Source organism: Rhagoletis pomonella, unplaced genomic scaffold (genome assembly GCF_013731165.1).
Source record: "Rhagoletis pomonella isolate Grant_MI unplaced genomic scaffold, Rhpom_1.0 Rhpom_scaffold_00003, whole genome shotgun sequence".
In the NCBI taxonomy this organism is placed as follows: Eukaryota; Metazoa; Arthropoda; class Insecta; order Diptera; family Tephritidae; genus Rhagoletis; species Rhagoletis pomonella.
Genome location: NW_023458557.1, coordinates 80,678,044 through 80,689,010, shown reverse-complemented (window position 1 = coordinate 80,689,010; position 10,967 = coordinate 80,678,044). Strand labels below are relative to the sequence as shown.

General features: G+C 38.1%; 1 protein-coding gene across 1 annotated transcript; it reads left to right on the top strand.

Moving 5' to 3' along the window:
* Nucleotides 1-457: 457 nt before the first annotated feature.
* Nucleotides 458-1,640, top strand: LOC118736663 (phospholipase A1 VesT1.02-like). The gene is made up of 2 exons (XM_036466704.1): nucleotides 458-531; nucleotides 604-1,640. Exons 1-2 carry the CDS (start codon nucleotides 492-494, stop codon nucleotides 1,578-1,580), a joined length of 1,017 nt encoding a protein of 338 aa, XP_036322597.1. The 5' UTR covers nucleotides 458-491; the 3' UTR covers nucleotides 1,581-1,640.
* Nucleotides 1,641-10,967: the final 9,327 nt, after the last annotated feature.

Here is a 10,967-nt window from a genome sequence, read left to right as displayed (position 1 = left end):
AAAAAGCCGTAACTAACTAAAATTTTGTATTGCATAAAACTATGTGGGGACTGACAAATCGATAAATGTGTAAAAATCAATCAAAAAGTGAATGCTTCATTTATCTTTATTTATGGCTTTTTGTATTTCAGCGACGTAGTGAGTTAGAGCCTCTCTATATTGAGGTACATCGCGAAGCTATCTATATTACTTTCTGTGACAACTCGATGTTTTATGGGTCATAAGAATACGTATAGGCAACGATTTAATCTTATTTCATAAGGTCTGCAGAACTGGGATTAACTTGTCAAAAACCTTTCTTTTCGCTTTTAAGTATTCTTAGGCGATTTCTTATCACCAGCCCGCACGTGGCTAGACATGCTCGTATCTCACGTGTTTAATCTCCATCAAGTAAGCAGCTCAATATATTTCCAAAGTGAAAATCTGGTATAAAAATCACCGGTGCAAGCAAGTCGATGATATTGGTAATTAGCTAAATCATTAGAACAGTCATGAAGGCAGTGATCTTGTTACTACTGGCAGTCGCAGCAGGTAAGTCCTACTACTTCAAAAAAGAAGAGGGCAAACACTTTTTTGTTAACTCCTTTTCTTCGAATCCTACAGCTGTGGCCATTCCCATTGATGAGGACAGGCAATCTGGTCAAGGTGGTTGGTATGTGCCACAACTGGATGGATCCTTCAAATGGATGACCGTTGCTGAAGCCGAGGAGCTACGTCAAGCACCAATGGGTCGTGCAGCAGCTTTAGTTTATTTCCACTTGTACACCAGCGAGAATCCAAGCACTGCCGATACACTTGTTACCGGAGACAGCCAATCTTTGAAAGAATCCCATTTCAACGCAGCTAATCCCACAAGGATCATTATTCATGGCTGGCAATCAGACTCCGATGCCGACTTGAACCCACTGATCCGCGATGCATATTTGTCTACTGGAAATTTCAACATCATTTCAGTAGACTGGAGCGATAAAGCACAAACTATCAACTATGCCGCCGCGGTGCTGCGTGTTCCCGGTGTTGGTAAGCAAGTTGCTGGCTTGATAGACTTTTTGTACAAGGAAGGTGGTCTATCTTTCGACACATTGCAAGTGATCGGTCACAGTTTGGGTGCCCATATTTCCGGTATTGCGGGCAAGAATGTGAAATATGGACGTATTAATCAAATCACCGGCTTGGATCCTGCTCTACCCATGTTCAGTTATGATGATCCCTCTAGTCGTCTGAACCAAAATGATGCCGCCTATGTTGAATCTATTCAGACGTGTGGTGGTCTTTTGGGCTTTTTAAGGCCAATTGGCAAAGGTGCCTTCTATCCCAACGGTGGCAAGAGTCAGCCTGGCTGTGGAATCGATGTTGCCGGTGCCTGCGCGCACCGACGCTCATGGATGTACTTTGCTGAAACTGTAAGCAAGAATAATTTCCCATCCATGAAGTGTGAAGATTATGAGGCGGCTGTTGAAAAGTCCTGCGGAAAAACTTATTCTTCAGTGCGCATGGGTTCCACCAGCAACTACGTAAATGCTATAGGCGAATTCTATGTACCTGTTAACAAGAAGGAGCCTTTTGGCAAGGGTGAATAAATTTTGAAGTGCCTTTTCTGATATTCAGAATGAGCAACATTTTAATAAATTTTAACAAAAAATCCCATACTAATTTGGATATAATTTAATTTCATTGTAAATGGGCCGAGGGTTTGAGTTGTTCCGAAGTCCTCGAGACACAGATTTTCGGATTAGTGGATCTTAAGTCTTTCACATAGTGCAGCGAATTAAAATACAGCGGCTCCGCTGGCTTGGTCATGTCGTTCGAATGGACACCGACGCTCCAGCTCTGAAAGTATTCAACTCGGAACCCGCTGGTGGTAGCAGAGGAAGAGGGAGGCCCCCACTGCGATGGAAAGATCAGGTGGAGAAGGACTTGGCTTCACTTGGCGTTTCCAATTGGCGTCAGTTGGCACAGAGGAGAAACGACTGGCGTGCTTTGCTGAACTCGGCCAAAGTCGCTTAGGCGGTTACAGCGCCAAAAAAGAAGAAGAAGAAGAGGATCTTAAGTCTATTATGTTATGTTTATGGGCTTAGCAGACAGTGGTGCAAGGAGCTCTAGGTTTTTCACAGTAATATACGGCATACTTGTAGTCTAATTTCTATTAAGACCTGATGTAATTTGAACTCTAAAGTCAAAGGGTATGCTGCAGACATCCGGGAAGGTTGAAGAACAGCAAAAGGCTCCTAGTTCATCAACAACTATGGTAATGGACACTTTATTGGCTGCTATGTCACAGATGCAAACACAGCGTGAAACACAAAGGTCCCAGTTGTCGTAACAGATGCAAGCGCTGGAGACATGTATATCAGAGGTATCAGCGCAGTTGTCATCACGACTAGAAACCCAGCTACAAGCACGAGAGGCACGTATATCATCCCAGCTGTAATCAAAGATTACGCAAATACAGGAAAAAATAGAATAGAGACAGAACAAAGTTAGGCTAATGTAGAGTAGTTGGAAGGTCGCCTCCGTGTTTTGTCACTGAATCGTCCAGCTACTTCGTCGAGCGCTCCCAAAGTAAAAACTCCATCTTTTGACGGCACGATTCCTTTCCAGGTCTTTAAGCTCCAGTTCGAGAAGAGGGCTACAGCAAAAGATGGTAGCATGGAGGATAAATCCGCTACGTAATTCGTTGCCATAACCTGACCTGCAGCGGAAATCTTCCACGCTATTCCCCCCGACTGTGAAAGGAACCATTACTATGAGTTGATGAGCGTCGTGGAGAGATGGAGCTGGAGAATAGCTACCAAAAAGCCGGCAAGACTCTACAGGATATTGCCTCAGAGATTGAGAAAGCAGCTCACTTGGCAGTTGGAGACGCATCTGGTGAGCACCTCGAAAGGATAAAATTCCAGAGGTTCATCATCGGAATGCAGGACATGTATGCAAAGCGATAGACGTATGCGAATCCAAAGCCACATTTACGGAAACTGCATCGTATGCTCAGATACGTGAAACGGCGGCGGTCCTAAGTAGACCAGCCTACAAGTCCCAACGAGTGGAAGTGGACACACCGGACGTGATGAATTAGATACTGAATATGCTTAAGTCAATCACAGGTAAGAATAGTCCTAGCGCCACCGAGAAAAAGGATGCTACAAAATGCTTTAATGGCGGAAAACAAGGCCACTTCGTACGCGAATGTAAGACAGGTTCCCACAGAAACAACCATTCAACAGGACGCAAACGAATGGCTGAAGATGAACCACACTCCAATCAGCCGTTAAACTAAAGCGAGCCAGCAGGAAGGGGTGCGTCTCACAAATTGGCCGGAAGTTGAGCAACCTCACGATTGGTGGATGTGTGAATGAGCAAGAGCGAGTGCTGACAGTGGATACTGGAGCGTCACATTCCATTATTCGACCTGATTTGGCCACTTGGGCGAGCGCACCCAACTGTTAGGAGAAGTACCATGCGAGGTAATAATCGGGGGTGTGGCCTCGTACAACAAGTTTATAGTTACAGATATTGTGGATGGATGAAGTCATCATCGGCGTGGACTTCCTACTTAGCCAAGATTCACCTTCAGGGAATGATCCTGACAGATCGCGACAGGAAAGTGTCACTTAGGGTTTGTTACGACAGTCAGTACTGCAGCAAACGGTTGCTCTTAGACGAAGCCCTGAAGATTCCGCCAGAAACGGAAGCGGTTAGTTGAGCAGAGGTTGGCAGTTGGCAGTGGTTTCGGCGGGAGAAAGAAGAGGATCAGCCATACAGGAAAAGCGTGCCGGTTCCGCCAACTTAGTGAAAAAGAGGAAGTCACCACAAGCAAGTGGTCATGTCAAGCCACTTAGATGGTCAACAGGCAGTGGTTCCGGCAGGATGAGAGTCACTGAACCACATTCCAATGGTGATACAACAGTGGGCCTGAGGCCTAGGTTGCGATTATTCATGATTCAATGAAGTTAACATCGGCGGAAGAGCGAGATGCGGAACGACTACGGAAGTTTCAGTGGCAGGATCCGGATTTAGCAGTTGTAATGCGCGGATTGAAGTTGAGAAAGCGCCCGACCAGGGAGGAAATGTCAGCGGAACGCCCAATCGCAAAAGCATACTGGGTCAATTGGAAGATGATAACTTGTTGCATGCATCGGATATGGGAGAGCGAAGATGGCCGATGCATCCTGAATCTAATGGTTGTTCCAAAAGCGAAGGTTCCGGACATTATCAGCAACTCCATAGAGGTCCAAATGGTGAGCACACGGGAACCAAGAGAGGATTAAGAAGAGATTCTATTGGATTGGCTTCCATCATTCGGTCAAAGAGTGAGTAGCAAGATGTGCTGAGTGCAGTGCAGCTCGTGCATCGAAGCTTGGGAGTCATGGATAGAGGAAGCGGCATAAATCTGGCGAAAAGATGCCCATGGGAAGAAACGTGGTCTGGAAGAAGTACAGACACCGGTTCACAACCGGTGATAAGCCGGAAGAAATGTCAAGCAAAGCATCAAGCCGATAGGGTTCCCTGGAAGGCAATCTGGTGTTGCACAAGCCGCAGCAGAAGGCTTCACCTCTAAGCCACGACGTAACTGCAAAGGTCCGTACAAGATGGTCAAACAGCTGAAGGACGTAGTGTATCGAATCCAGACCGTTGGGAGCCCGAGAACCAGGATGAGGGTGGTCCACTTTGAAAGACTTGCCGCGTTTGGAACAGCAAGTGGGTCTGATCGCGATGATGAGAGTTATGCCTGGGTTATAATGTAAGTAACGGCGCGGAATGAACTGTCACTTAATTATCTATTGTATTCGTAATGAATGCAAATGCTTATAATGCACGTAAACGCAACGTAAAACGGAAACATTTAAAATCAATAGATCCTTACGAATTCGCCGCGATTGGTTACGATTTGGGTTTACGATTATGACCAGAAGGGAGTTAGGTGGAGGCAAGGTGAATTTATAAAAGGTGGTGTTTTAAGATCAGCCGATTTCTTCGCTTTACATGTATTATGTTTTTGCTTTTACTGATTTGACAGTGCACCCATCAAAGGCAAAAACAAAATACATGTAATCTTTGGGACGAATTGAGATTTGACATAACACCCGCAATACGAAATAGATGTGGTTGTTGTTGTTGTAAACTAAATTCGCCAGTAACACCACCTTGTATAATTCGCCTTGGGTGGAAGGCAGTGCGGCGAATACTGCGGAAACGCGAAGCGAACAAGAAAATGGCAGAATATTCGACGAAAGACGTGGAATATTCGACATCAAGAAACGTCAAGTGGAAGAATACTGCGAACAGCGAGGGAATGTGCGATAGATGGCATAACATTCTAAGAGTTGCCGTGAGTGCAAAGTAGCGCGGGTATATAAAGGGCGCGTTTATAAGACGTAGCTGTTGCGTAACCATTGGCTATTTGTCTTAGAAACGCACAGTTGAGTAGTTACGCTCAGCCCAACAGTTGGCAACTTTCCGCCATTTTTTCCAGCGGAAAATATTTACGCTACCTGAACTCAACGTGTTGGGCTTAGCCTAAACAGCTGATCGAAAAGACTTACGCCGCTTATATTAAATTTGACGCCGCTTTGTTAGGTGGCGGTTGCAAGCCAATCTATTATATTTTATATTTCTGACGTGATAAAGTATCTAAAATATTTTATAATAATACTACGTTTTTAAATATATGTTTTTAAGATGTTTGCTATATAATTTTACACTGTTTAATTCATTGTAACATTGAACGATTTTTTCAACACGGCGGCCGCTCAGCGTTGAATTCTAAATACTATCGGCGCAACTATCTCTATTTGTTGCAATTTCATTTGTTTACATTTATCAGCTGTTCATTTGGCAGCATATTCATCAAGCCGTTTCTAAGACGTAATTGTTGGGTTCAACAGTTGCCAGCAGTTTCGTAGCAGATAAGCTAAACAGCTACGTCTTATGAACGCGCCCAAAGGCATTGCTACAGCGCACAGGAAGTTCAGTTGCGAATCAGTAAGCTACAAGTTCAACTGTAAAACAGAAAGCGACGCGTAAAGATATCAATTGCGTTAGCAAGTTTTTTAAAGTGTTGTAACTGCTTTAATGAGTATTGTAAAGTGTTTGTTGTACAAAATAGTTAATTGTTCTGTAATTTGGTCATCTACCAACCCAAGGGTTTTTGGAAAATCAAGAATAATCGTAACAATATGATTATTAAAAAATTAAAAAAAAAACAGATTTTAAATAAAGCATTAGTGAATTTCAGGGCATTTAAAGTTTCTGAGCCTTTGTCAATGTTATTGTGGCTTGTTAACATTTTTTATTTTTAATATTTTTATTGAGCTTTGTACCACGATTGTTTATTAGGAAAAATTGAAAGCCTTGAATTGAGCCTTTGTTTACTTTTACTAGAGAATTATCGAAATCGGCAAAACCAGTGAAAATTTGCAAAACCAGTAAAATTTTCAACAGTTTTAAAAGCTTATATTTCGAAAACTATTGAAACGATTTTAAAACTATGGACACAGTTGGAAAAGTGATTGAAGGACCTTTCATTCGATATATATTTATGTATATAATGTATACATATTTTGAGGAAAAGTACAAAAACCTAATTATGGCAATTTTTTTTATAAAAATGTATGTTTTTCGTAAAAAATACGTAATTAACTCTGTTAACAAATATGATTATCAGAAAGAGCACAAAAATATCTTTAATTTGATGTATGACTTGTAACAAAAAATTCTTCTGCACATTATATTTGTTTAAATATATATTAAAATATCGTTTTATATGAGAAAGAAAAAGCGCCGCAGACAACAATTTGGAATAAAAAATCCCGCGATGTTTTATTCCAAATTTTCATTAGCTGTATAGTGAACTATCGTTTTATATAAAAACTTTAAAAAACACCGCAGGTATATATTATAAAGTATGTTTTTATATAAAAAAAAAGAAAAAAGCACCGCAGGAGAAAATTTTTAATAAAAAATCGGAACAACGTCGTCTTCGTAAAACTTACGTAAACTTTGAAACTTTTTTAAAGTACAATCCCCTGAAACTTCAAAATGTAGACGAAAATGATGATGATGACAATGATTACGAAATTGAAATAAATTAATAGAATATAACATTAATAAAGTGGGTTTATTTCACTGTTGGCAATGGTACTTAAACCTAACTATATAAAATTATACGTCAAATTAAAGGTATTTTTGTGCTCTTTCTGAAAAACATATCTTTTATTATAGTTAGTTGCGTATTTTTATGAAAAAATACCCCTTTCCAACTGTGTCCATATTTTGAAAAACGATTCAAAAATTTTCGAAATATAAGCGATTGAAAATGTTGAAAGTTTCACGTTAAGCCCCCTAGCGCCGCCCTTGTCAATTAAGCAAAAAGGAATGGACCACGTCCACTTTTTCTTTTTTCTCTAGCTCAACGGTCCGTATTCTTAAGGTATGCCATAATAAAGTGAAAAACTAAAATTTTCACTAAATTTTATATTCTGCCTTACTCTGAGTTTCGCCCGAAAAAATTTCATCTGAAAATACCTATTCCGCCTATGGTAAATACATGGAAACTATAAGTGAAAAGTGAACTGGTTCGGGGAATATGAAAATCATGATGAGGCTGAGTTTTATTTTCACTTCCCCATTACATAGAACGAGAATTGGCCCCCAAAACTTCCCGCGCACTGTTGCAACGCCATTATACATCCACATCTCTTCCGTGCTCGTACTCATGGCAACTCTAGAACATTCTTTTGACGTTTCTCATTACTTAAATAAAAAGTATAAAGCATCAGTCTTATTTGAAAACAAATTGGATGGTAATGTATATTCCCCCCTTCGCCCCTCCATAGCCCCGAATATATGTTTGCATCAAAAAATTTTTATACCAGTAAAATCAAAAAAAAGGGCAGACCACGCCCACTTTTTCGGTTTGTTCTACCTTAACGGGCCGTATTCTGCAATTGATCCTTTTAAAGTAAATTAGTGCATAACATTCAAATATGTGTTTGTATGTTTCACAGCATGCTTTCGATAAACATCGACTTCACATCACTGCGGTTGTTCTGGCTATTTCACACAATTAACAAGAAAATTATACCTTATTCTTTTGCATAAACATGCAATGAAAGTAAAAATTACTTAAATGGATGATCAAACTTGACATTATTTAATAAAAATGTAATTTTTCCAAAATATCGTAAAGAAAAATCGATACATTTTCAAACTCGTTTTGCTATATCGTAAAACTAAGTTAAAACTACTTAGTAGAAGTTTGAAATGCGACTATGAGTAGAAGTGAATATTAAGTTGGTACTTAAATTTAAGTTGCAACTTTATTAGTTTCGACTTAGTAGCTGGTATGAATGCGCCCATGTGTTTAGCGACTTGCAATGATTGCTAGCTCAAATATTGTAGCAATGTAGTAATTTTGTCGCAGGAGAGTTTCCATACAAAATTAATCTGCTGTGTCGCAAGGTGGCAAATTTTGCAACAACTTTGCGATGTTTCATGAATCCTACTAATGTACTTTTAAAATTCAAAACTCAAACTCATATACACATTCTCATTTTCAATATCAAACAACAAAAGTTCTGAACAATTTAATTGGCATTATTAATTGTCATCATCATCGTTTTGTTTCAAAGTTTACGTAAGTTATACGAAGACGGCGTTGTTCCGATTTTTTATTCCAAATTTTCTCCTGCGGCGCTTTTTTCTTTTTTTTTATAAAAGCATACTTTAATATATACCTGCGGCGTTTTTTTAAGTTTTTATATAAAACGATAGTTTACTATACAGCTAATGAAATACGGAATAAAACATCGCGGGATTTTTTATTCCAAATTGTTGCCTGCGGCGCTTTTTCTTTTTCATATAAAACGATATTTTAATTTTTTTCTTACAAGTCATACATCAAATTACAAGTCATACATCAAATTAAAGATATTTTTGTGCTCTTTCTGATAATCATATTTGTTAACATAGTTAATTACGTATTTTTTACGAAAAACATACATTTTTATAAAAAAAATTGCCATAATTAGGTTTTTGTACTTTTCCTCAAAATATGTATACATTATATACATAAATATATATCGAATGAAAGGTTCTTCAATCACTTTTCCAACTGTGTCCATAGTTTTAAAATCGGTTCAATATTTTTCGAAATATAAGCTTTTAAAAATGTTGAAAATTTCACGTTTAGCCCCCTTAGCGCCAGATAATTTGCACAAAACAAAAATATGCCGTTAAAATCAGGAAAACAGGGCGGTCCAGGCCTACTTTTTTTAGCTCCTCGGCCCCAATTCCAATTATTGTTTAAACGTTTACGTTATGTTTAACGTAAAGTAAAAATTATGAATTTATTAACGGTTTTTGCTCGATTTTAGGGATGAGAAAACGACGAACACACGATTTATCACAGTTAACAAATGAAAATAATGAAATTCTTATATTTGGGGTGCTAAAGGCAGGAACCGTAAAATGTAAAAAATTAATTATAAATGTTTGGCTTAGGAACAAACGTTAAAAATGGACGAACAATGAAGAACAAACGACGAACTATCGATTGCAATAATAATTAACCCAAAATAATCTGTTGCGGGTGCTAACTTCAGGAATTACGTAAAGTGAAAATTGAAAAATTAATTATAAATTTTTGGCTAACGAGCAAACGTTAAAAATGGACGAACATTAAAGAACAATCGACGAACTATCGATTGCAATACAAAAATCTTAATATTTTCACAAATGGGGTGCTAACGTCGATTAGGTTTTTGTTGTGAATAAACCTGTCGCTATCACTTTCGGAACGCTCACGACAAATGTCACATACAAAATTTTAACAGCTCGTCACCCTGTCATATGTGACAATTCCGCTACTCAATTATTTTACTTCAGATGCATCTTGTAATACAATCAATAACCAGTGTTGCCAGTTAAACTTTCGGGCTAGATTTAGCCGGCTGCGATAGCAAAGAGCCAGAGATTTGATTTTTGCAAAAAATTTGCCGTTTTAAGCCGACTTTGCTATAGGCCTTCAAAAACATAAGTTTCCTTTTTTACAAATTTAGTCACCCAAAATCTATTAGAAATGGCTAGCCTTATCTCGGACTGTGTTATATAAAATTGAAAGACAATTTTTTCTAATCCGAGAAGTCCTAAAATACTGGGCCGATTTGAACGGTATATATATATAGATACATATAAACTGGGACCCCACATTTTTACAAGTTTTGGCTATTTTTCTTTAGTTTATTTAATGGTTATTATTTTTTTTAATGAAAGTGTAGTTGATTACATGAAAATTTAAATCCAAATTTCATACTTTGTGCAAAAATTATGAAAATGTTTAAAATTTTCAGCAAATTTTTTTACTTTTTAATCAGCATCCTTAAAAATTTTAAGTTTTAGTATAATAAATTGAAAATTTAAAGTAAATAGCACATGCCGTTGTTTTTTGCAATTTTTTTGTTGACGGTGTTCCGCTTTTTTTCCCCATATAAATAAATGGTAGAACACATTTTGAAGGGGAAAAAAATGCGTAACACCGTCACACAAAAAAATTCCAAAAATTAACGGTAGGTCCTAGCTACTTCAAATTTGCACCATGTTATATTAAAATTTAATAGACTATGAAACTGCATACCATAATTTTTCTAAAGATGCAAATTAAAAAGTTAAAAATTTTCGTGTAACTTTGAAGAATTTTCATAATTTTCGCACAAAGTTTGAAGTTTGGATTCATATATATGGTGTTTGTTAAGTAATCAGCTATTTTTTCGCAAGAAAATAATAAACATTAAATAAACTAAGGAAAAATAGCCAAAACTTGCTAAAATGTCGCGTCCCACTTTATATCTGGATCACCGTATTTTTTCCAGAGGATGCAAAAGAAAAATGTCTTAGATATAAGTGTGAAGTTTTATTCGCAACACTTGGAAAATAACGAAACAAAGCAAACCTCTCTGGGAAGACGATAT